The sequence below is a fragment of the Leopardus geoffroyi genome, chromosome C1 (assembly GCF_018350155.1).
Source record: "Leopardus geoffroyi isolate Oge1 chromosome C1, O.geoffroyi_Oge1_pat1.0, whole genome shotgun sequence".
Classification (NCBI taxonomy): Eukaryota; Metazoa; Chordata; class Mammalia; order Carnivora; family Felidae; genus Leopardus; species Leopardus geoffroyi.
The window spans coordinates 158,351,347-158,378,531 of record NC_059328.1 but is presented as its reverse complement, the minus strand read 5'-3'; the positions used below and the strand labels follow the sequence as shown (position 1 = coordinate 158,378,531).

Here is a 27,185-nt window from a genome sequence, read left to right as displayed (position 1 = left end):
TCACCATTTGCCATAGGCAATTGAGAGAATCAGAATGCTGATTGCACCTGCAAATATCATTTGGCTAAAAACTTCTTACATGAGGGGCGCCTGGGTGGCGCAGTCAGTTAAGCGTCCGACTTCGGCCAGGTCACGATCTCGCGGTCCGTGAGTTCGAGCCCCGCGTCGGGCTCTGGGCTGATGGCTCAGAGCCTGGAGCCTGTTTCCGATTCTGTGTCTCCCTCTCTCTCTGACCCTCCTCCGTTCATGCTCTGTCTCTCTCTGTCTCAAAAATAAATAAACGTTAAAAAAACAAAACAAAAAAAAAAAAAACAAAAAAAAAAACAAAAAACTTCTTACATGAAAGTGTGATCCACTGGAATTTTAAATTTGAGAAAGTTCATGTTTAATTCTATTGGAGGTTATCTAGACTATCATGAAATCAACAATTATCTTGAGATTAAATCATATTTGGACAAACCTCTTAATAAAGGTCATTCTTTATATTCTTAAAATTGAGTTAGAAGGTCTCATTTTGGAGGGCAGACAGTCGGCCAGCCCAAGCAAATTGCTAGGACTTGGGACACAGGAGTGCCTCGCACACTGAGGGTATTCAGGCCAACTCACAAGTCTGTCTTCTGTGTGTGATTCCTGGTCCTCACTGACGGCTGTGTGGCTTTCCTTTTCAGTCCCCCGGGAGTGCTCAGAAAGTGAATTTCGTTGTGATGATCAAAGCTGCATCCCCTCTCGTTGGGTCTGTGACCATACCAACGACTGTGGAGACAACTCAGATGAACGAGACTGTGGTAACTGTCAGAGCGCTTTGAGAGGCTTACCAGGGGTTGTGGTAGTAGGGTCAGCATTGTTGACAGAAGTAGGGACTTCAAATGTGACTTTATATGTTTTTTCAGGGTAAAACAATTTTTTTTTTTTTGTAATTTGTGTTATATATCAACCTTAGCATAACACAGTACCTTCTGTTCTGTATTTTCTATGCTTTTATTCTTAACTTACAGCAGTCTTGATTAATACAAGGGGGAAATGGCAAGAGATTTTTAAAAATCTCATTTTAACTTAAACATTTCCTAGGAGCAGACTTCGGTCTGCATTGTCCTTATAAATGACAACAACAAATACATTCATTTTTTCCTACTGCTCCCCAGAAAGTGGCCCTCAGGGATATATTACTGTAGTTCCCTGGTATAGAGGCCAGAGGATTAGAATAGGAATCATAAACCCCAAGTGATTTTTTTATAGCTCTTTACTCATTAAGGGTTGGGTCTGGGGATTCAGATTTGTGAGAGAAAGCTGGAGATTATTTAATAGAGGAGAGATAGGTTGTTGAGTGGGGAAAGTGTATTTTTTGAGAGTTTATTCATTTGCTAACCACAAGTTGTGCATTTGCTGTGAGCCAGTCACAAAGTTTGGATAGTAATGTGATGAAGTACTTACTATAGTCCATGTACCTGACTGAGAATGACAAGGCCTTCTGGAATGACAGTCTTTTCTCTTCAGAGTTGAAGACCTGCCAACCTGGATATTTTCAGTGTCAGAGTGGACACTGTGTGCCTGAACAATCAAAATGTGACGGAACCGCTGATTGTCTGGATGCCTCTGATGAAGCCACCTGTCGTAAGTTCTAGGCACCTGTGGTGCTGTTTATCTGAAATGCACACATATGGCCTAGTAGAACCTACTTCTCCATCAGCCACCACTTCTTAGATGAGAAAGCCATAGGGATTTTCTATGCATTCATTGATTATCTATCAATGCATTCATTGATAATTATCAGTTCACTTGGGATTTGAGTCACTGTATCCAAGTAGTTCATAATAGTCATTCAAGTGCATTTCATTAACAATATTTTAAATAGAAAATATAGTAAATATCTGTGCTAAGAAAAATAGTTACACATTATTAACTATGATACAAATCATTAATTGGAAAAAAACAGAGGTAAACAAGAATATTTGAATAGATGGATAAAAGAACTTGGATTGGGTAGTAGAACATTCTGAATTTATAGCACTAACATTTTCTAAAGTGCATGATGGCATAAAAAAGTTCTTTAAGATGAAAGCCAATGTGATTATTCACATTTTAGTTTTTATGAATCACTGAATGAATATTCATTGTTGTTGATTGTCTGTGATGGATATTATTGATGTGGTTGCCACATCTTGAAACCTGGTTTCAAAGAAACTGTATAAATGGATGATGGGTAAAGCCAGTACTGACACAGCTGAAGAGTGGCCTTTGCCTCTAAGGAAGAAGTCCAGTGCTATCCACAGAATGACTCACGTCTTTGAAAACTGGGATTGGACAACTGTCCTTAAGAAGTATTCCCTCATTATTCCCTCATGGTTTCAGACAGGCAACAGAACATCTTGATGAATAAGGAAGAGCAGGCTATAATGGAAAGGGCTAAAGGAGAAATAGAAGCTAACTTTTCAAAACTAGTACTTTTTCTAATAATTTGAATTTGTCTCCTCCCCACCCACAGCCACTCGCTTCCCCAATGGTGCATATTGCTCGGCTACTATGTTCGAATGTAAAAATCATGTTTGTATCAGGTCATCTTGGAAATGTGATGGTGATAATGACTGTGGCGATGGTTCTGATGAAGAACTTCACCTGTGCTGTAAGAGGCAGAGAAAGGGCGGGTATGGGAGTGGTGTTATCTGGCAAAATCTCAGAGTTTCTTATGTGGAGCATGTGATACCAGAGAGCAGTTGGACAATTTTTTGTATACTATATGCATGAGTGGCATCACTGTGATTGTACTTGGTCTTTTGCCTTAGATCTGTGTTTGAAACATTCATCACTATTCATTTTTAGCCCAAGGATTTGACAAAAATGCCATGTCAGAATATTTCCTTCCCTTCAGAGAAATTTGATTAGGATGCATTATATTTTCACAGTGGCATCTCAACATTTTTCTTGCTACCTCTTTTCTTGTTAGGAACTGAGCATGTTTTGTTTTGCTTTAACTTAATGGATCTTGAAAAATATCTGAAGTATGTGTAACTTTTGAAGAAGTCCTTAGGAAGTTGCTCCTTCTGTAAGATCAAGTGCCCACAGCTAGTAAAATTAAACCTTGGAGAGGCAGAGACATAGCCACATGAAAAAGTAACCAACACTGTTTTATAGTGTTGCACCTGTCATTCACAGCAAAGTATTTCTGCAACAGTTCTATTAACAATAATTCCAGTGCCCCTGGGTGGCTCAGTCAGTTGACTATCTGACTGTTGATTTTGGCTCAGATCATGATCTCATGGTTTGTGGGATCAACACCCCCCCCCCCCCCCGCATCAGGCTCTGTGCTGGCATTGCAGAGCCTGATTGGGATTCCCTCTCTTCCCCTCCCCTGCTTGCATTGCTCTCTTTCTCTTTCTCTCTCTCTCTCTCTCTCTCTCTCTCTCTATCTCTCCCTCTCTCTCTATCTCTCCGTCTCAAAAATAAATGAACTTGAAAAAATAAATATTAACAACACTTCCAAGAATCAGCTCTTGGATCTGACTCCCCCCCCCCCCCCGCCCCCCGCCAACCAACCTTATTACAAGTTTCTCCTTTTGCTCCTGTGTGTGGTGCAAAAGCAGAAGGAAAATAAAACAGCCAAAGCCTTCCATGTAGAAGAAGAACACATATGTGTGTTGAGTTTACCCAATTCCAGGTACATGCATGGAGGACCATGCCCCTGTACCAAACAAGTAAGGAACCTGGGCTCTACCTTTGGGTTCCTCACAGGTGCACAAGCATCAGCAAGAAGTCTAATTCAACAAAATGAGACAGGGTTCAAATGTGAAATAGCAACTTTAATGTAAGAGAGGTGAGGGAATTCAGGAAGGAAAGTCTGTCATGGTGGGAAACTTCATGCTCTAGAGAGTCAATGACAACTGCAGTCAGAGGGACAAACAGTGGCCTCCTTGCTATTAGGGTAAGAGCTTGTGTAGGGTCCTGCCAGCCTCTCCAGCTTCATGGCTGTCATTGTCCCCCTCATTCCATGCTCCAGCTACAGAGATTTTGATTCAGGCCCAAACACCTGCCATGCTCTTTCCCGACTCAGAGCCTTCCCAAGTGAAGACTCTTCTTATCCCTCCTCCCCCGGAACTGGATCAGGTCTCGCCAGTAGATGCTATCATAGCACATCTAGTTTGTGGCTCACAAGGACAAGCATTGTGGCTTTCTTTCTTTTTAAAATTTTATGTATTCATCTGAGAGAGAGAGAGAGAATGAGCAACTGAGGGAGGGACAGAGAGAGACGAGGAAGAGAGAATGCCAAGCAGGTTTCACACTGCCAGTGCAGAGCCCGATGAGGGGCTCAAACTCAAAAACTACCAGATCATGACCTGAGCTGAAATCAGAGTCAGAGACACTTAACTGACTGAGCCACCCAGGCACCCCAGGACTGTCTTTCTTGTTTGGCATTGTATCTGGTTCCTAGATACAATGCGTGTATTAGATAGTCAAGATGTATTTGTCAGTTGGTTAATTGGATGAACAAATGAATGGATGAATGAAGCCAGACTGTTGCTGGCCGGGGAGCATTTTAGATACTGACCCGTTTTACTCTTAACGTGTACTTTTGTTTTGCCATCTTTCCTTTCTCAGTGGATGTTTCCTGTGATTCACCATACCGGTTCCGATGTGACAACAATCGCTGCATTTATAAGCACGAGCTGTGCAACCATGTGGATGATTGTGGAGATGGGAGTGATGAGAAAGAGGAGCAGTGTAAGCAAAAGTGAAAAAGAAGAAGGAAAGACGAAGGGCCCCAAATTATCTGCAGTTTGCAAAATGTACCTCTTGGATTTCAGTTCATTCTGTAGAGGCTTGAGTTGGACTTATGACAGTGGATCTCTGTTGACAGTTGTTTACAGATGTATAAACCTGCCTGCCTGCTTTTTCCTGTCTGATTTGAGCAAGTCCCTTAATTATTCAGTCTTCATTTAAATATTCAATAAGCTCCCCCCCAATTTTTTTTTTTTTCTCTTAAAATGAGAACAAACACAAATTGCTGGTTGGCACTTCACAAATTAATGGTTTATTTGTTTTAAAGAAATGAAGTTTGGCTACTTTTTAGCCTCGAGTTACTTCTTGCTAATCTAGGCATGTGAACTTCTCAATGTCCAACTGAAAAGATCATGTTAAATAAGGCAGCCCCGGTGTTAACAGATCTTGTCTTACATGCATCTTTAAAATGAAAATTCATTTCTCAGAAGAGAAAAATAAGGGATTATTTTAAGATCAAAGTTTCAAACTGGCTGCATTTAATGTTTTAGATATTGAAAAAAATCTCTGCTTCCCCATTTTGAGAATGTTTTAAAATCTATTCATTGGACGGGAGAGTTGATTAATTTTTTGGATAATTTACTTAGGAAAAAGTCAGCAAGGAAAATGATTTCCCCAGACTCCAATTATATTTTTTCCTTAAAGGATACTATTTGGGAAAATTGACATAAATGGCTAATTTTTCTGTTTTCCATCCCTTGTATTGATGTGGCCTTGGAATTCTCCCTGCCAGTTGTCATCCTGGAGGGGACGTTGGGGAGGACACTGACACTATTGCAGTGCTCCAGTTGTACTCATTTTATGTGTTTTTTGCCTTTTGGCAGAGGCGAACCTATGGTTATAACATTGTTGCTATGTTTATTTGAGGTAGAGAACAAAAGGATGAAAACCCAGAAATAAAACATTTAAAAATTTTGGGGCAAGTTTCCCCCTACCCCCCTCCCCTTTCCATTTCCCTTACTGTTAATGCCATTTTTTTCAATGGATCAAGACAATTATAGCACATGGGCAAATCTGAAAGTGGATAAAAGGGGCTGTAAACTTACTCTTCCCAAAGAGTAAATTGTTAGTTAAAGGAATCATGGCTTGCCATCACAACAGATAAACTGCAAATTTCAATAGCTGAAGATTGCAGAGGTTGATTTAAAGTTCAATGAAGGTCAGGCAGTTCTCTGTCCTGTAATTATGCCACCTGGAACACATAGTCTTCGAGGTTGCTGAGGCAGGAGAAGAGAGAAATGGAAGAGGTACACAGGTTCTTAATCTTCTGGGCCTGGAAGTGATAGATGTTGCTTGTGCTTGCGGTCATTTGGTTGGAACTGGTCACATGGCCCCAATATGACTGCAAGGGGGACTGGGAAACCCAGGGAAGTGCATGGATATTTAATGAATACCAATGATTTCCACCACAGTTTACCCTTATGTCAGTAACAATCCATTTACACATTTCTTCCCATGCATAGAACTCCCTCGCCCTCACTCCAAGGGATGTGACTCATAGTCCCATTCAGTAACTGAAATCTAGGAGTCCTGGACATAGTCCCATTCAGTAACTGAAATCTAGGAGCCCTGGATGGGTAGGCTGGAGCCCTGCTGTCAATTCCAGATTCGGTTCCTCTTGGTCCATAAATAAGTTTTATTTGTGTCCCCCTTGCCCCCAACAGATAGTGGTGGATCAGGGGGAAGCATAATAGAAATAAAGATTCCCACTGGGCAAGAAAGAATTAGAGATCTACTGCCTTCACCACTCTATAGCAATTCTGAAACACCAGGTGACACTAGGTGACACATGTTGGCGCAGGGCAGTCCTGATTTATGTCTGTTGCTCTGGTGGAGTTATTAACAGTGCCCTTTTACTCTCAACTATATGGTTACCCTATGTAGACTTTGTGAAGGCCACTACAGTGGGGAGTGGAGGAGATTCACTGACGAGGCCAAGGCTCTGGTCTGAGAGGAGCACTGGGTCTATTGTCCCTCATTGTCTCCACCCTTTGGGAGTATTTCCTTGTCTTTTCCCCTCTTCGTTGAAGAGGGAACAAGAGAATAAGCCCTTTTTAGGAGCTGCACAGCTTTCAGCCACTCCCTGCTTGTAGGTTTGGGGGCCCACCGGTTTTAGAGTCCCCGTCAGAGTATTTTGGCTTGCTTGGTCATATATTTCCTGGAAATTGACAGGCTTTTCACCTGTTTGATTCCAGTCACTTCTAAAAGTGAAGAACCTCACTTTTGAGACATAGTTTTTGAGTCTGCTTTCTTTTTTTGCTTTGTTTTCCCCATGTACCTTTGTCTCAAATGATCATCAGTTATCTTCAGGCCATCCAGAAAAACAGATGGGCTGTCATTTCATCCAAGTCAGGTTTTCCTGGGTCTTTCTGTCTCAATGATTTCTAAACAGCAGAATCTCACTGTTTGGGATATAAATGCAGTCAGTTCTTCCCATGCATCAAGTTTCTAGACTTTATTTTATTTCATTTCTGCTTATAAATCATCTGGTTCTTCCCTGAGCTTTTCTCTGTCTTAATACTATCTGGCCCAACTGGTAATGACAAGGAATGCACACTACTAACATTCTCCATTCTAACCCCTTTCCATAGATTGACATGCTCATCGAGCAGTTGGTCTGCCTTCTGATTTTTCCCAAGTCACACTTTTATCAGATGTTTTGCCATTGCATAATAATCTTTCCTGCCTCCAATATCACTTTCCTCATTGCTTGCCTCCTGACTATGAAGCCAGTGCCAAATAATTTAGGTGTTTATAATGGAAGCGCTTTATATATATATACGATTGAAGGTAATTAATACTAGCTGCTGCACCCAACAAATTTCAAACTCTCAGCAGTGAACCTAATGAAGACTTACTTCTCACCCAGGTAAAGGCCTGTGTAGGTTGCCCAACCCTCCTCCATCTTGTAACTAGGCCACCTGAAACACATGGCTTCCCAGGTTGTCAAAGCAGAGAGGCACATGGGCTTTATTTGTTTCAGTCTAGCAGTGACATATCTCGCTTCCTACTCATAGCCCATTGACCAGAACGAGTCACATGGTCCCAACATAACTGCAGGGGTGACTGGGAAATGTAGGGGAAGCACAGGCTTATTTGTGAGCAATAACCATCTTTGCCACAGAGGGAAGCATCTTGTTCCACAGAAGAGAAAGTTTTGAGTTTGACTTTAACTTCTGTTCTTAAATTACAGGTGTAGCTTCGACCTCTAGACCTTGTAGAGAAGATGAATTTAAGTGTAGCAACGGACATTGCATTTCACAGCATCTTGTATGCGATGATGTCGATGACTGTGGTGACCATTTTGATGAAACAGGTTGCAGTAAGTAAATATTTATTTCTAGAGTTCATTGCAGTAACTCAGGTTTACCTAATGAAAGCATGCAAGAACATAAAGTAGATGATAACCACATAGTTCTTTTTAATTTACTTTGTGCTCTGAACTGCAGTCGTAGCTACCTGTTACTGAGCATTCACTCTACCAGACGTTGGTACCAGACATTTACTCTGTACCAGACATTGTGCTAAACAGTACATGGATTATCTTATTTCACCCTTTTAACAATCCTATGAGCTAGGTATTATTCTCTCCCTCAATTTTTTTTTTTTATTTTTAATGAGGAAACTGGGTTACAGGTTTAAAAAAACTGGCCATGCCTTCTTACCGTTAAGAGGTTGAGCAGGAATTTCAATTTTGATCTACCTAACTGCAGAGCACATCCTTCTCCCGTTAACTAGGTGCCTCTCAGCACCTGAAAGCTGTTTTTCGTTTATGAGTCTGCATACTTTTTGACCATAAGCTAGATGCAGTATCCTTTGGCACTTAGGGGAAAAGCTTCTAAAGGGAGTTGATAAAGATGGGGATGTCACAGGGAGCCTTGGAAGGAACATTTATTTTTATTGTTAAAGTTGAGGGAGGATTTGTGTAGGAAAAGAATGATGAACACAACCAACAGGTGGTTCTAGTTCAATATTGTGATGGAAATGTTGGGATGACATGTTAATAATTTATACTTTTTTAGTCCTTTAGAGCTCTTATGAAATTCTTGCACATACATTATCTAATTTGTCACTCAAGTCAACCCCATTGGGTTGCTATTACTATGTCTGTCTATATAATCTCAGAGCTTTAGGACGTTGCTTGAGGTCATGCAGAGTGGCAGAGGCAGGATTCGAATAGTCCTGTGAGTCCCAACAAGACCTCTAGTTTGTTCTGCCACTAGCTATGCCCCTTTGATCAACTGACCTCTCCAGGCCTCCATTTCTTCATAGGAAAGAAAGTTCTTCAAACTCTAGGAGCCCATGACTTAATCATCCTAGTTAGTTCCACAAGATTTCAACTTCTTGGGCTTTAAATGCTCTTTCCTGAGGCATCCCAAGGATTTCCTGGCAAATTTTCTCCTGTGTGAGTTACAAAGGAGGGTAAATAACTGGTCATAATGAGTTGATTTGCCTTTTATTTTACCCACTTCCTAGTGGGGCTTGGAGTTTTTGACATAACAATGTGACTTGATGAAATATTTTAAAAAGTATGAACATGACAGGATTTGCAAAACTAGGTGTTAGATTTGAGTCTAGATTTGGTGCCACGACTGACATGTGAACTGTTCCAGGAGTTTGGAGAATTTCCAAGTTGGGCATGGGTCAAACATTAGTTCCTCTTTTAGTTTCCATGTAAAAGGCTTACAATAGACCACAGTACTTTTAATTCAAAAGACATTTGATTAAAAGCAGCCTTTATTGAAAGGGAGTAAGTAGCATAAACATTAATTTAAGTTTGGAAGCAGCATTTTTTTTTTTTTAGGTATTAAGTGGATATGTGATAACGAGTTCATTCTTCTGTGGGTCAATAATTTAAGAGATAGAATTCTTATTTAAAATATCAGTTCTCAGGTGCTACTAATCTACTCGCCTTTCTTTTCTTTTCCCTTTCTCCCCTTCTTTCTCCTTCTCTTTTTAATTTTACACTTGATCTTAGCCAAAAGGCCAAGAAGCAATCCTTTTAATTTTAAACAGGATCCCTGAGGTGTTCAGGGCATATGTTTACTTTTTAAAAAATATTTTAAAATCAAGAGAGAAAGACATTAGTATTTTTCTAGCATCATTGAAGTATAAAGAAAATAATTAGCCCCATAAAGGTAGATTGACTTGCTATTTCTCTGCTTACTGGTTCTTATTCCTTCATAAAATAGAAAATAGAGTGCCTATATTATAAATACAGTGTCATGTTTGGTTTTGGATAGATCTGTTGTTTGTGGATTAAGATGGTGATTGTTTTCAGATGAAAGAAGTTATAAGTTCCTCATATTTGAGGAAGAATCTTATAATGTTATATGGTTTCTGCTCTTGTTTGAAGGACTATTGCTTCATAAGAGTATAACTCACTCAAGGGAGCAATTGGTCTAGAAATGTTTACTTCATGGGACCTTTAGTCACAGAAGATTACAGAGTCTAATTATACACATGAGACCCAGAGAGGTTATGTGAGTAGCTTAGGGCTGTCCAAATTAATAAAAACAGGTCACACTTATTAACATTGTAGTGGTGACATCACTACCAACCTTATAGAAATTTAAAAGGGAATACTATGAGGAACTTGATGTCAGCAAATTAGACTACTTAGGTGAAATGGCCAAATTCTTAGAAAGACAAAACAATGACATGACTCTAGAAAAAATAAAAAATCTGAATAGACTTATTTAGCAATGTGTAGTTCTTGAGAGCTAGACAAGACCTTTATTATAAGGCGTTCATGTATATAGCTTTGAAGTATGAACTCCAATGGCAACATTCCATTAAATACCACGGTACTTTATTTTGTGATTATTTTTCTTTTTTGAACTCAATGTTTTTAGTCGTTTCAAACCTCATATGCTTAAATAGTCATTGTACCCTAAGGAACCCTCATTACCTGCTGTAAGAGGCAGATAGATACAAATCTATTTTGCTTTAAAAGGACTGAGCCAGGAGATACCACAGTCTCTTTGGCTAAAATATTCAGAAGCCTGTGACCAAGAGAATTTCATTTGAGAGGGAGACAAAGATTGAATCCTTTATGGAGATAACCACCGCCCTTCCCACCCCTGGTCCCCCCATTGTCTCTCACTAGGTATGTTCATCTTTGTCAGCTTCCCTGTAAGACCTGGGTTTGAGGGTTAGATGGAGACTCAGGATAAAAGATGCAAAGTTACAATAATACAAAAATGAAAGCCAGATGGCTTTGACAGATATTGGCAGAGACAAGAATTCAGGGCAATGAGGAACAATGAACTGTGAGGATGGAGTATGAGTTATTAAAAGTCTTCCCTGGAGTATCTGGACCCCAGAACAGTAGGGATAACAAGAGTCATTCATATGAGCCCTATAAAAATGAACTATTGTTGAATTTTTTTTTGTATTATGAAAGCTTATAAAATCCAGAAAATAAATATTAATAATCAAAAGTAAAAATCACTTGAATCCTATAACTAAAAGACAACTAATCTTAAAGTTTGGTGTACTTCTGTTGTCTTTTTTTGCACATGTATGTGTAAAAATTATTAATATTAAAAAAATAAAGATACATAGTCTTTATGTAGTGTTACAATCTTTCCCTCCATTTTTGTTATAGATATTTCCCATGTCAAAGTATCATTTGAAATCATGAATTTGAATGATTGCCTAACAATCCATCATGTAGATAATCATAACTCATTGATTCTAAGATGCATGTTTATTTTCACATTTTAACATCTCTGAAACAAGGATCATTCTTCAGTTGATAACATGCCATAGTGTAAGTCCCAGAGTTTTTCTTTTTTAGTATTACATAAAGTAGTGCACCAGTGGTGGTTTACTCAGATTTGATAAAATGCAGTGTACCATAATTGTTCAAGTTTTAAAAATTTTATTATCAATAATTTATAATCCTTAAATAAATCATAGTGCACATTTTTAATTTCTTTTTGAACGAAAATGTATTAACATGGAAAACTGGATAATAGGGTCTGAATATTTTTAAAGTCCTGGGTTCATATATGTTGTTGCAAAATTCCTTTTCATGCAGGCCACTCTATGGTTCTTATAGCAGTGGTATGACTTATAACTGGCCAACACTTGATATGTATGTGTATATATATCTCAGTTGGTCTTCTTATAACTTTATAATTTACTCCTATTTGTTATGTTGCTCTAACCTGTATCAGTGTCCTTTATTACACATATAATAGGATATATATTACATGTATCATATATCTTAATCCTAATATATATAATATATCAAATATTACATATCTAAATATATATAATAGCAGAACAGATGGTTACAGTTGTAAAGAGCCTCTGACTTCATAGTTCTGGACTCCAGAATTGGATGCCCTGAGGGTAAGCCTGGCAGTGATGAGTGAAATGGAAAAATTGCCTCAAGAATCTAACATTAGATACATTTGTATAAATGGCATTCAGGGTGTTACCAGATATTTGAATACAGGGGTCTTCAATCCTTTACAAAGACTTATGGAAAGGGGTTATCTTGAGATGTCCTATAATAGGCTATAGATAAGTGTTTATACCTTTCATTTGTAACACTAAGATTGTTTTTCCAGATACAGGAAAAGAAAGATCATGTGCAGAGAATCTATGCGAGCAAAATTGTACGCAGTTAAGTGAAGGAGGCTTTATCTGCTCCTGTAGACCTGGGTTCAAAGCCAGTATTTTGGACAGGAACTCCTGTGATGGTAGAGTATATTTCCTACAATTCCTACTTTTTAGGTTTTCCACTCATTCCCTTTTATTAAACCCCTGTTGACTTCCCTTAATGGGGCCAAACTCTTGGTTCTTGCTCATTAAAATACTTAAGTGCACCGGTAATTTTACTGTTAGAGGGTGACGATCAGTTCTGAGAGTATAAACTGTACATTCATGATGTATGTAACCAATGATGATGTTAAGATTTTGCTCACTAATTTCTTGGGACATGAAAAACAACACTCAGGAATGCTGATTACTTTTTTTCCATGCTATCTTGCCAGTCCCTAGCAGATGGCTAGGCAGATAGCTCATCCTTAGTAATGTCTGCCGAACCGGTAAGACTTCAGTAATGCTGACTGCTTATTGTATCAGTGTGAGAGACCAGTTTTTTTTTTAAATAAACACAAATTTTATTTTTTTCATCAAAGTCCAACAACATATATTTGTTACACACTTTCTTATGCCAAACATAAGTGAGTTCTGAAGTATGGGGTTAGAAGCTAGCTTATCAAGATGGTAAGGACTGAGTATGATTTTAAGTGTCTTTTCTTATTTGAATTTTCTGTTTCTAACTCATGATGTATCATACTCAGATGATCGGGATAGTTCTTTTGGAAGCTGAAGCTTAAGAACTCAATCAAAAAAAAAATCAAATGAATGAGTCCCTTTCCTGAAGCTAGTGAGGGCAAGGGAACTGGAACTGAACAACGCCAACACACAGCGGCTTTCCAAAAGTGAAAATTTTATTCTGCTATTGTAGAGCTGCACTGTTGCAATTGAACCCCATCTTCATTGCTTCCTAGCTTTGGGACTTTGGGTTTAGGAATAGTCCATATTGCAGAGTCGTTCTGGAGGACTAAATGAGGGAAAAACAGCAGAGGCATGTGAAACCACATCTGACTCTTAGTAAGTGTTCCACAAATGATGGTGTCATGGCTTATTTTTGTCTGCAGCTTTCTCAGTCCGCATTGTTTATGAGTATGGATTTAAACAGAAGCAGGGTCTCTAGGGAATGGTTGGGAGCAGATGGTGCATATTTGCTTTTATTGTATCTACAGACATCAACGAATGTGAGCAATTTGGGGTTTGTCCCCAGCACTGCCAAAATACCAAAGGAAGTTATGAGTGTTCCTGTGCCGAAGGCTTCAGGTCTGTGAGTGACCACTATGGAAAACGATGCGCAGCTGATGGTATGCTGGGTTCTGCTGGGATTAATCAATCGACTTTTAGAGAAATAAATGCTGATGAGTACAATATACCAGAAAATAAGCTTTAATTCACGAGCTACTTCTCTTCCAACACCCATCCGCTCTCTTCTCTCTCCTCTCCTGCCAGATTAAGACAGTAACTGCAATCCCACAACAAATACGTAGGAATTAAAATGAGAGTCAGGTATTATTTATTATTCTGGGCTTAGCATCTTGTCCACCTTGATAAAAACTTCAAAAAGTGGACAAGATGTCACCTTCCAGAATATTTACACAAGAAAAGCTTGCTTATAGGGTGGTGGTCAACGGAAGGAAATTAATGAAACCCTCCAGCTCCCACTCTAAGACTAAGGTGTGGGAACCCTGTAATTCATGAAAAATAGTCTCATTCAGTTGGGACAAGTCAAGGACATTCTGTTGGTAATTTCTTTTTTTACTGTTCATGGACTGCTGATCATAGACAGAAAGAGTCTGGCTCATTTATAATTTCAACCATTTGTTCTACATTTAGGTTAATGCCAGTATCTGAGAGGCCTGATAAAAAGCAGTAATAAGTACTAGATAGAAATGACAAAAGAGAAAGACTGTGTGGCAGAAGTATTATATAGTCCAAATTTCCAGAGTTCTGACCAAAAGCAGCATATCCCCGTCGAAGGGTATAGGTCTTCACAAGTCTTACAGATTTGAATTTGAAGTTTGTACTGGAGTTTAAAGAACTTGAAAAGGAAATCACATTTTTAAGATTTAAGAGTAAAATGGCTATTCAATTTCTTTCTTTATTTTTTTTTTTTTTAATTTTTTTTTTTTTTTCAACGTTTATTTATTTTTGGGACAGAGAGAGACAGAGCATGAACGGGGGAGGGGCAGAGAGAGAGGGAGACACAGAATCGGAAACAGGCTCCAGGCTCTGAGCCATCAGCCCAGAGCCTGACGCGGGGCTCGAACTCACGGACCGCGAGATCGTGACCTGGCTGAAGTCGGACGCTTAACCGACTGCGCCACCCAGGCGCCCCTGTTCAATTTCTTTATACAAATTGGGCTTTTAAAGCATACATTTGATTAGCATACTTAAATATTTTACCCCCCAAACCTTCCTGACATTGAGTGAAAACTAGAGTAAAGGCATTTGAGCAGTTGGTCTGGTAATTAGGCAGCAAATTAAAAAAATGTTCAAGTCATTTAACTAAGGAGATGACTGAAATAAATTCTCGTAGTCACATAAAGCACAATATCAAGACAGAAGAAATATATAAAGTGAACTTTCAAAAGGACTTAAATGAGATTTGATTGATATTATTGCAAGTAAATTAAATTTTAAAATTCAAACAGTGCACTTCAAGATGAGTAACCATTGAAATAGCTGCTTTGGGTAAGAACAAGGATGAGCTGTTTTTGTCATTAGCTGGAAGATAAATTGAATCGTGGAGCTGATTACCTGCTTAAACAATCATAAATTCTGTCAGTAAAGAGTAAGGAATGAGGACTTCCTGGTAAACTTTTAGTAATGCTATACATATTGTATTTCTTCTGTGAGATTGTCTACAGTCTTGTGTTTTATTGCCAGTGAATAAAGAAAAAAAAATCAGTGGAAAAGAGGACACAGTCTAGGGGTCTCAGTCTTGCCCTGTTCTAAACCATCACCCACCGGGGATAGGAATAAAGAACTGATAACATCCCTAGCAGAAATATTAGCTTTCCACCTGAAAATGGAGGCAAGAATGTCCACTGTCACAGATCTGGCAACCCAGTTGGGTAGTTAGCTCTACTGATTAGCAGAGATAGTCAGATTTCTATAAAAACTTATTTTTTTTTAAAGGTGGGAGGATACTTGCTATTTTATATCTACTTTATACAAAAAAGAATTCAGATAGAATTCAAACAGATAACGAGGCCCTTGTCTTATTTACAGGTAATCCTCCTTTGTTGCTACTGCCTGAAAATGTGCGAATTCGAAAGTATAATCTCTCATCTGAGAAGTTCTCAGATTATCTTGAAGGCGAGGAACGTATTCAGGCTATTGATTATGACTGGGATCCTGAGGGCATAGGTCTCAGTGAGTATCAACTTTCGCATCTGTCATTGATATTAATTGAATTATAAGGTGTTGAACTTTGGGGAATTTATTTTTCAATGAGTGAATTTTGTTGCATGAGTGGAAGAGGGGGCTCCTCCTGTCCAGTGTGTTCTGGACGCCTTAGCATGACGGTGGGTCCCAGCCAAACTTTGTCAACTTCTAACCAAACCTTATCCCATCTCTGGGGATTATCCTTTCAGGACCACCTCATATCTCTTTGTCTTTGCTCAGGTAGGGATTGTTCTTCCCCATCACTGTACCTTTCAAAATTTCTACTCAAACTCAACATTTCTACTCAGCTCAAATGTCACCTCCTCTGACATCTTCTATAGTTCTTCCTGGGCACAGTTCCGTAAGTACTCACTCATGAGCCCGTAGTGTTTTATATATGGTTTTACTAAACCACCTTAAATAATTGTAACAATTCTCTGGTTCTCCATTAAAATAAGAACAGTATTCTTGTCTGCCTGACTACCTCTGAGAGTTCTTTTGAAGATCAAATGAGATAACATGTGAAAATGCTTTGCATACTATCAATAACAATGCAATGTAAGATTTCTTATGGTAGTGTTTTCACACTTACACAATACAATAAAATTTTTAAGCATGGAAAATACCTAGGAAGCCATAGTCTTCCTTTGATTTTTAAATGCCTGCCATCCACTATCCTGTAGTCTATATGCTAAATAGGATTTCTCGTCTACATAGCTCCTTTACTGCCAGTTATTGAATAGTCTGCCCCTGGTTTACCTATACATTTTTTTTTTTTTGAAACTAGAACTTGATCCTAATGAGAGAAAATAGGCTCTTGACTGAAATATATTTTAATAAGTTACCTTGAAATAGAGACAGCTAAGTCAGTATCAATAAGTTATCAGTTGAAGTATTTGTAGCTAGTAGCTCAAGTATAATGTGTTGAGTTTGATCAGATATATGTAATTGAATTACTAGTCTTATAGGAACAATAAGGAAGTAGAGATGTCAATGAAGGAACTGTAGTCCACCCGATTAGACCCCAGTTCCTCCCTTACCTGTTGTTCTTAACATGAAACTCACCTGTTTGTCTTGCCTTGCAGGTGTCATATATTACACTGTGCTAGGCCACGGTTCTGAATTTGGTGCTATTAAACGTGCCTACATCCCCAACTTTGAATCCGGTACTAATAATCTTGTGTCAAAGGTTAACCTGAACCTGAAATACATAATGCAGCCAGACGGATTAGCAGTGGACTGGGTTGGAAGGTAAATTTAGCCACGTTCCCCTCTTGTCAATTCTATTTTCCTGGCTAGATCTCCCTCCTGCTTGTCACACCACATGAGTTAAGCTGACCCAGATATGGGTGCACTCAGCGCTGGTGCAGCTGGCTGATGCCTGGGCTTGCTCTAGCCCCAGCAACCACCTCTGCTTACCCCAAGGTGTCATATAGACAGTATCATTTCCTATAGTCTATGTATGCCATGAAAAAGTTTGGGAAAAAACCGAAGTCAAGATTTTGTATTATATCTAGGAGAGCTTTCTTGCCGACAGAGTTTTGGATTCCAAAATTAACTTCCAGTATGGCAGCACTATTCATTTTAGAAGAAATGGAACAGTCTCACAATTCTACCAGCAAGGCAGTGGAGATGAGACATTTTTCTCTGGTAATTATTTTGAGGAGGAACAACCCACATCTTGTGTTTTGAGCAGACTGTATTGTCTGAACAGATTGGAAATTTGACTTTCCTGTGTAGTCTTTGGGTTGAGTTAATAGCAGTGTCAGCTTTGTTCTGCTCTTTTAGGTCTCCTGGAGCCCCAGGGACTAGAACCAGAGCTTTTGTATGATCTCTAAATAAGAGCCTTAAGTAGGTTTATCATCAGGCAGATTCATGACATGCAAACTGATGTGGAAAAGTTCATAAGCTCCTTTTTTGAGGAGGAGCCTTGTATTAGAGTGGCATTTATGGGAAAGTGATTATGTTGGAATTAGAGCTCATGCATTCATAGACTCCCCCATGGCCTTGGAAATGAATGAATAATGAAAAAAATGTTTGAGAGGGGACTCTCAGGGGCTTGTTGCCGACCTCTGGGAGAATGAGAGTCATTTGCAGCATAAATTAATTTTCACCTTTTAACAAACCTGTCTAATGCTCCTGGAAGACTTGAACATCTCTGAAGAAGTTAATTAGGTCCCTGCTGTGCCCACAGGCTATCAGGACAGTCATTTCAGCATTTTTTGTCAGGAAACAAGGCCTCAGAGAGTCAGTAACTTGAAACTATATAGACCGTAGCACTTCCTTCTGAAAACCAAACAGGCAGTAGCAAATCTGTCTTCATGTGTGAAGTTTTGCTTCTTTCTCAGCCTTAATGAAAGAGCGAGTGAAGAAGCTGACGGAAGTCTTTCTGCTTGTAAGAGACTGAGACCTGCAGCTCTAATAGTGAAAATAGGGCAGGGTGGCCTTGCTGAGTTCATTATTTTGGAAAGGCTATTTCCGCTCATTGGAGCTGATGCCAAATTCCTATTAATTCCACTGGGGCTCTTGGTTGAATTGAAACAGATTCACAGGGCAGTTGCAGTTAAAGGGCCAGCTAAACAATGCCTGGTGACTTCCACCTGGAAAGTACATGTCTCGTAGTAATGCCAGATGTGATGTCCACCATCATCACTGATCCTGGCTGATCAGGAAGGAGTCCCCTCTATCCCTTACTCTTCCACTTGTAACTTTCCAAAGATGCTCCCTTGGCTGAAGAGATTGGGGCATTCCTGATGGAGGGAGACTCTGCTCTCATCATGAGTATCTAAGTGGTTGTCTTGTTGGCCCCAGCTTCCAAACTGAATGCTTTCATCTTCAAACCTCTTCCCTAGAAATGACCAGTCTAGATTTTTTGGATTTTTAACTTTGTCCCTTTAAATTCAGGCATATTTACTGGTCAGATGCCAAGAGTAAACGGATCCAGGTGGCTAAACTTGATGGGAGGTACACAAAGTGGCTGATTTCCACCCAACTGGATCAACCAGCTGCAGTGGTTGTGAATCCCAAACTAGGGTAAGTACTTGTAGGAGTCCTTTTTTTTTTTTAAGTTTATATATTTTATTATGAGAGAGACAGAGAATGCCAGCAGGAGAGGGACAGAGGACAGAGAGAGGGGGAGAATCCCAAGCAGGTTGCACGCTATCAGTGCAGAGCCCAATACACTGTGAGATCATGACCTGCCTGAGCCCAAATCAAGAGTTGGACACTTAACCAAGTGTCCAACTTAAACAAGTTGGACACTTAACTGAGCCACCCAGGCACCCCAGTACTTGAAGGAGTCTTTCATTTTCTAGATATTTGCCACTGGATTTTCAAGAAATTATATCTTTAGTTATTTTTTCCTAATTGTACTGAAATTGACTTTGAACTTTTTGCATTGACATCTATGACTAATTTAAGATGCCTTAAAGATCTTTAGGACCATCCAAGCTTCAGACTGATACTGTGTAAGGGGAAGGCCTCTGGCCACAATTTTTTCCATAGCCCAGTTGTCCAAAATCCACACATTTCTCAATAGAATTTAAGGATTGGTTTATACCTGGTGATTGGTTTAGACTAGAGGCTGCAAAGTGGTAGCTGGTAGGCTAAATATGGCTCACAGATATATTTTACTTGAACTAAACAGAGCTTTAAGGTTTTTTAAATTTAATTGCTAGCACACACACACACACACACACACACACACACACACACATATACATTTTACGCTGTATGTTTGGCTTGAAAAACCAGAACAACTGATAACACCAGGTAGGTATGCCTTTCTTGATGAAGTATTGCCTGGAACTTGTAGACAGGGCTTTGCTCTCACCATCACTTGATGTTCATGACTGCTGTGCTCCAGTCACTTTTTTTGCCTGCCTGGTCTTTTCCAGGTATTTGAGGTGGTGCAATCCCTGGTCTCCATTTTAAAATAGGAATTCTTGTTTTGTTCTCTGATACATCTCGAACACAGGACAGTGCTGCTCACACATAGGCATTCAATAAATACTTTATGAAGAATGAACAGCTTTGTCATTATATATTTTAAATGGTCTGAATGTATATACTTGGACAGGGCTGGGCAGTCTCTATTGAGAAAGTTTTCAGGAAGGACTACAGATGCACTGTCCCCTCCTTTTCTCTCCCTTTCTTCTAAAGTAAAGTATAAAAATAGCATCACTTAGCACCAGATCTCAATGAAAAACAGTTGATTTCCTTTTTGGAAGTTCATGCTCTGCTTCAGTGTAGAAGCCTCACTAGGGGAAACTTACCATTACAGGCTTATGTACTGGACTGACTGGGGCAGAGAACCTAAAATCGAGTCTGCTTGGATGGATGGACAGCATCGGAACATCCTGGTTCAGGAGGACCTTGGTTGGCCAACAGGCCTCACTATTGATTATCTGAACAATGACCGGATCTACTGGAGTGACTTCAAGGAGAACAATATTGAAAGTATAAAACATGATGGGACTGATAGAAGAATCGTTGCAAATGCAGGTTAGAAATGAGTTACAATTTACCATGTTAAATAATAAATATATTTCCATTCTCTGCCCATTTTCTCCAGAAGGAATCTGAATCTTAGGAACCGATTGATATATTTTCTTAGATACTGCTCCCCTCAACTTCCAGCTGCTGATTTAAATGCAAATGAATCCATTAGCAGTAATTAAGGTTTTGTTTTGTTTTGTTTTTATCCTTTTAACATAATTTTTAAAAGACACTCTTAGCAACAGATATTGAAATAACCAAGTTTCCCATTAGGCTGCCCTGATAGGGGTGACAGTCATGTGTACCAGTGGAAATCCATGTCTAACCATTTCTAGACCTATTTGTTTTTATTATGCTCAATTGTTTATTATGTACAACTGGAAACATCTAGAAGGAGAGAAACATTTTATTTTCTAATCTAGATTTCTGCAGAACTGCAACAATCCAGTATCTACCAGCTTTTCCTGATAAGTGGTATCTTCTGTTCAAAGGAAAAAAAAAAGGATCTCTGCCATCCAAATTATTGTCCAAAGAGAAAATCAAATCAGCAACTTGAAAGCGAGCAAGTACTCTATAATTGGCATGAACCAGTAGACATTAATCTAGTTTAATGTCTGTCATCTTGATCTCCCAAAGTAGCACACTTTTGTGGTCACATGTACAGAAAGTCTGCCTGAATGTTCCTGGATTTTCAAGGCATTGAATTAGGGAATAACTCAAGCATAACGACATCTGACATAAAAGAGGGGTAGGGAATTTTCTATTCAATTATCTTGCTTTGTTTTGGTTTTCCTCTGTGGGTAAGCAGCAATGAACCCATATAACCTGGACATCTTTGAAGGCCAGTTTTACTGGATATCTAAGAATAAGGGAGAAGTATGGAAGCAAGATAAATTTGGGCAAGACGAGAAGGAGAAAATGCTGATGGTGAACCCATGGCTCACTCAAGTTCGAATCTTCCATCAACATAGATACGATCGGTCAGGTAACATCCCTTGCAGTAAGATGTTCCTCATTATCTAGAAATCTTATTTCAAATTAATGGCTATATTGTTGGAAAATGGTAGTGGATTATAATAGTCTGATCTCTTGGTGCATGAAAGGTGTGTGTGTGTGTGTGTGTGTGTGTGTGTGTGTGTGTGTGTGTGTGTGTTTTAACCATTTCGACCAAAGAAAAATAAAATTGGCGGTCAAATGTAATTATATACACCACCAGCAGATATGAAGTAAACATATTTCAGTCCTGGGGCGCCTGGGTGGCTTAGTTGGTTAAATGTCCAACTCTTGATCTCAGCTCAGGTCTTGATCTCAGGGTCATGAGTTCAAGCCCTGTGTTGGCCTCCACACTGGGCTTGGAGCCTGTTTAAGAAAAAAATTTTTTTTCGGCCCTCATTGTTTGGAGTTAGAAGTATGTACTTCTAGGCCACAGAATCCAGTAGGCATCAAACCCTTGCTAGGTGTCAGGTGGGTAACAACGGGTTTCGTGAACATCAGGCTAGTCAAGTTATCCTGAGCTACGTGAGCTTCAGTTTAAAATTGTCAGTCATGCATTTCTACCCCCTCCCCTCTCTCCCATTTTCTTAGTTGTGGGTCCCGCTTCACCAGGTTACCTGTGCTCTAATTCATCCTTCACCACTGAATCAAGCTAGATAAAAGGGAAGGAAATTTTTGAAGTGAGGAAATGAAATAGGCTTTTATTAAGCTCTATAAGTCAGATTCTCTCTTCAAGTGTTAACCCAGACATTTGTTACTTTAGTTAATCTCCAGAATTATAATTAGATTTTATTTTCATCTCACATATAGGGAACCCCACCAGTATAATAGCTCGTAAGTCCTCCATGCTCCTGGGGCTCTCATGCTGGGCAGTTTTAAAGGCAAGAAGGGACAGGACGGTACATGTGGTGAGCCCCCTCTCTGGCCTTTGTAGAAAAGGCTACCTAGGAGTCAGTGGAGTTGGCTGGGCCCCCTTTGGAGAATGCTGATTGCTGGGTAGGCCAGAAATCTAGACCAAGCTGTACCAGATTAACATTTACTCTGGACCAGTAGTTCTCAGATTTTAGCATATATCATAATCATCTAGAGGGCTTGTTGAACACAGATTGCTGGGCCCTAGCTGAGAGATTTCTGATTTAATATGCCTGAGGTGGCCTAAAATTTGCATTTCTAACATTCCCAACTGACGCCAATGTTGCTGGTTCAGGAACCACATTTGAGAAGTCCTGCTCCAGGTCCTGCTCAAGTATGGGCATGGACCAGTAGCACTGGTGAGACATGCAAGTCTCTCAGGCCCCACCCAGCCTTTTTGAATCAAATTCCCCAGGTGGTTTGTATTACATTCAAGTTTGAAAAGCTCTTTTCTAGAGAGCTGAAGAAATGGTAATGGGGCAGATTTTGAGTGAGACTTTGGAATATTTTATAGCCATTTCCTTATCTGTAGTTATAGACTGGATGACAGAGAATCAGGATCACAGAATGTTAGTCTGAGAAGAAGTTTAGAGATCATCTATACCTTGGAGAAATCATAATTCATGCTAAGGTAGAATTCAGATGACTCTAGAATTACTTGAGGAGCTTTTAACGGTAACACTTGTAACATCCTAGACCAATTTAAATCTGAATTTCTGTGACTGAGCATCAGTAGTTGTGCATAGCTCTCAGGTGATTCTGATAATCACAGGTCTAAATTCCCTTGTCTTTCAAGTAAGGAAAGTACTTGAAGAAAGTACTCCTGTGCGGGTAGGGTGGAAATCATATGTAATACATAATTTGGACACATTATGATCTATCCAAATTTAGGTAACGACAAATCTTGACATAGTAGGGTCTTTGTGGTCTTTTGAACTATCTCAAATTGCTTTGCGTTGATTAGTTTTTGTGGTCATGCAGTGGACTGGACACCTACCTTCCAAATCTGCCAGAGACGGGGAGGAGATAAGTGATGGCCAGTAGACAGTGTGAGTGTAGGATGGTGAGAAGTAGGAGGGTGGCTGTGCCACTCTGATGGGGTGCCATGGGGACGGTCATGTAAATGAGGTGAATAGCCAGGTGGCATGTGGCCTAGAGGTGCTGGGCTCTGATGTCACCTGGCAGGGCCACAACTCAGTTGATGGGCGTATCTTTGGTTGGTGAACTCATTCCCTCTTCAGACCTAACCATTGTTCTCATGTGCTTTCCAGTGCCCAACCGCTGCAAAAATGTCTGCAGTCACCTCTGCCTCCTGAGACCTGGAGGATACAGCTGTGCCTGTCCCCAAGGCTCCACCTTTATAGAAGGGAGCACCACTGATTGTAATGCAGGTAGGGGTGCTGTCTGCACAGCCATGGGGGCCTGGGAATGCTCTTCTGCCTTCTTCAGTAGCTTCCCTACTTGTGCTTCTCTTCCTGCAGGAGCCTGGAAAAAATCCTTGTGTGGCTGGGTCCTTTGCAGGATAGAGCGGGGGTGGCTCGAAGGAGGGATGAGAGATGGGGAGATATGAACAGAGCTGAGTGGGACTTAGGGAGCCAAACAGAGTTGGTGTTCCAGTGATTGCTGAGAATTATTTGCTAGAATCTGTAGGGTACCAATCCAGTGCCCCCAAATCTACCATTGTGTTGTTTTGTAAGGGTATTTGGAAGAGTGGGTTTTCAATAAGGTCTCTACCTCCTTTCTTTACCTCCATACTGGATGTCTGTTGCCCCAGAATCCATCTGGCTTTAATTGGGGTTCCTCAAGTGGGGAACCAGTTTCCTGGGGTGGGGGACCTTATCCAGTGTGGATGGGAGGGCGAGAGGAGGGTCACTCTTTTCCTCACATGCTCATTTCAAGGTTTTGACAAGTGAAAAAGGTACATTTAAAAAGACACCTTACGGGGTGCCTGGGTGGCTTGGTCGGTTAAGCGTCCGACTTCGGCTCAGGTCATGATCTCACACTCCGTGAGTTTGAGCCCCGCATCGGGCTCTGTGCTGACAGCTCAGAGCCTGGAGCCTCCTTCAGATTCTGTGTCTCCCTCTCACTCTGCCCCTCCCCTGTTCATACTCTGTCTCTCTCTGTCTCAGAAATAAATAAACGTTAAAAAAAAAAAAGACACCTTACATTGTTGGAGGCTGGAGGCTGGAATAAGGAAGCAGTGCTTTATTTCTCATCCCAAATGCTGTGGATGATCTGTGCCTAGCAGGACCTTTCTTCAGTGACTCTTAAATTAGGGAGTATATATAAGTCCTGGGGAATAACTAGTGTCCCTGGCTAGTATCCAATTCTTAATAATACTCATTAAAAAAATCATCCTGTAGTTTGCTAGCAGCCCATTTTGTGGCTCACATTCTTGTTTTTATTTTTTAGTGGCCCATTTTATGGTTCCCTTCCCTCAGTTTTAGCTGATGACTCTATGCTTAACCACCTGTGGCCACCAGGGGGAGCAAGTGGTTAAACAAGGCACCAACTTTTGGCTCTTCTGAACCAGCCGGAAAAGTTGGCGGGTTTAGAGAATGAACGCAGGAACCAAAAAACAGCTACTCTCGCTTCTCTTCCCCTGTCCCCACTCTCATCCCGAGGCTGGGGGAAATATTGGCAAGATTACAGTATTTAGTAATATTTTGAGCCAAACAATTTCAAGCTTTTGACATTTGTTTTATGCTGTAGACAGATGGTTCTGACATTTATCACAATTTCGCACTCATGGGCGGTGTTGTCCAAGATGTTACTTCATCTACTACTTTCCTCATTTACATTGTTCGCCAAGTGCATTATAGTCAGATTCTTGTTTAAAAGAACTTTAACCAAAGCAAGCACGATAATGGTGGTAGTTGTTCCATATGGGGTCTTAGTTTGGCATTTTAATTAATTAATTTGATAAGTATTTATTGAGAGCCTACTATGTGCTAAGTACTAAGTGCTGGAGATAATGAAAGTGAACAAAACAGATCCCTTGCCTTTGTTGAGCTTATATTCTAATAGAGATTCTAAATAGAGACTGCCCCCCCTCCCCAAATGTATAATGTCAGATAGTAAAAGCAAAAGGAGAAAACGAAAGCAGGGTAAGAGGGATGAGGGTCAGGTGGGAGTTGGGTGGCCTTTAGGTAGAGAGTTCTGGGAAGGCCTCTGTGATAAAATGAACTTTGAGTAGAGATTCAAATAGAGGGACTGAGCCAGGAGGATATCTGAGCTCCTTAAATAAGTGCACATGTGACAGATACTTACTGAGCATCTTCTAGGTATAAGACATGGAAACGCTAACAGCCCCATCAGGCACCTCCAAGGAGTATGTGGGGGCTGAGCTGGAGCAGGGACCCAGAGCAAGGGCAAGTTGGAGGACTTAAAAAAAAGGACATCTCTAACCAGCTGTTTATCAGGCATCTGTGTATCTGCATTGTTGCTTGATTGATGGGTCCCTGATGCTTTGAAGCCTTCAGATGAAGTGTTGAGGTGTGCCCAGATCGAACTCTTGTGTTTCACTGGGCTTGCAGAGGAGAATTCTGAAAACTTCAAATGAGAACACGAATGTCCTAAGAGATTTCTTTACCACAAGTTTCTTTTAAATGTTAATATATGTTCTGGAATGTAGCATCTCTCCACTGGGGGGAAAATGCTATAAATTGCCTCTTTCTTTCCACCAAATGTACATTACTCTCCAAGACCTTATTATTGATAAGGATATTCATCTGACTTAAGTGGAAGGTAACGTTTTGATGAGGAAACTAATTAGCTGCCCTGCCCCCATCCACTCCTCACTCTGACCCTGGGCCTGAAGCACATTTGCATGGTTTGGGTGCTCTGCTGAGTGTGGCTGACTAACACATGCATGGCTTTCCCTTTCTGCAGCCATCGAAAGTCCTATCAACATGCCCCCCCCATGCAGGTGTATGTACGGAGGAAATTGCTATTTTGATGAGAATGACCTCCCCAAATGCAAGTAAGTCTGAATGTTGAGGTCCGAGTTGTAGGCCTTGGGGGAATTTTAGACAAAGTAGCCAGAAAAACAAGTGGAGGAGCCTTGCCAGTTCACTAATTTTCACATCGTGACCAGCTTGCCCTCCCTTGGGAGAGTCCACAGAGAGCTAAGGCAGTGCTTCTCAAACCATACTGTGCATAAGTATCATCTCATTCACAGGGATTCTGCATTTCCAACAAGCCCCCATGAGATGCCACAGGATTGTGAGCCAACTGTAACAGGGATTAGAGAAGTGACAGCCCCAATTTCTCTACTCACCTGGTGTTAATTACACTTGGAGTGTGGGAGACCAGCTGTCAGCAGAGCTGAGTCAGCCCAAGCACTTGTGATGAGCAGAGACTGGGCTAAAGATTTGGGGGAAAAAAAAGAATTCTTGAGAAAGCTCTAACGTGGCATAAGATAAATGGAGGTCTTTAAAAACTGTTTAATGGAAACATATCAGCGGAAAGAATACAATCTTGGTTTCCATTTTCATTCTCAATGGAAACATTGCATAGAATAGACACCAATACATTTATTTGATGACCTTGCAGGTGTCATAGCCACAGCATTGAAAGTGAATTTCATAGTCAGATCAAAGTCAGTTGTTTTTGCTGCTCATCATATCTTGGCAGAATAAACAAAGTTGTGCAAGATACACTGACTGTCCCATGTGTAATTTGCTCGGTCAAACCTCTCTCTACCTGAAGATGTGCTTGTACAATAGCTATGGAAGCCTAAGAGCTTGTGAGCAATTCTCCTTTCACTTTCAGGTGTCCCAGTGGCTACATGGGAAAATATTGTGAAATAGGACTTTCAAAAGGCGTCCCTCCAGGAACAAGTAAGTTTTAAGAATATGAGCAACCTGGGGGCGCCTGGGTGGCTCAGTTGTTTGAGTGTCTGACTTTGGCTCAGGTCATGATCTTGGTTTGTGAGTTCGAGCCCCACATCGGGCTTCCTGCTGTCAGCGCAGAGCCCACTTGGGATTCTCTGTTCCCCTCTCTCTCTGTCC

The 27,185-nt window shown here is 40.3% G+C and overlaps 1 protein-coding gene across 3 annotated transcripts in view; it reads left to right on the top strand.

Annotated features, from left to right (window-relative positions):
* The window catches only part of LRP2 (LDL receptor related protein 2), a 200,626-nt gene that overhangs the window by 164,027 nt on the left and 9,414 nt on the right, over positions 1-27,185 (top strand). For all 3 annotated transcript variants that reach the window (XM_045480109.1, XM_045480110.1, XM_045480108.1), the window contains 15 exons: positions 669-785; positions 1,495-1,611; positions 2,483-2,620; positions 4,591-4,713; positions 7,964-8,092; positions 12,354-12,485; positions 13,557-13,688; positions 15,616-15,759; positions 16,857-17,022; positions 18,676-18,804; positions 20,054-20,274; positions 21,077-21,253; positions 23,445-23,564; positions 26,065-26,155; positions 26,947-27,014. In XM_045480109.1, coding sequence (XP_045336065.1) covers positions 669-785; positions 1,495-1,611; positions 2,483-2,620; positions 4,591-4,713; positions 7,964-8,092; positions 12,354-12,485; positions 13,557-13,688; positions 15,616-15,759; positions 16,857-17,022; positions 18,676-18,804; positions 20,054-20,274; positions 21,077-21,253; positions 23,445-23,564; positions 26,065-26,155; positions 26,947-27,014 — 2,004 coding nt within the window. The remainder of the gene's footprint in view (positions 1-668; positions 786-1,494; positions 1,612-2,482; positions 2,621-4,590; positions 4,714-7,963; positions 8,093-12,353; positions 12,486-13,556; positions 13,689-15,615; positions 15,760-16,856; positions 17,023-18,675; positions 18,805-20,053; positions 20,275-21,076; positions 21,254-23,444; positions 23,565-26,064; positions 26,156-26,946; positions 27,015-27,185) is intronic.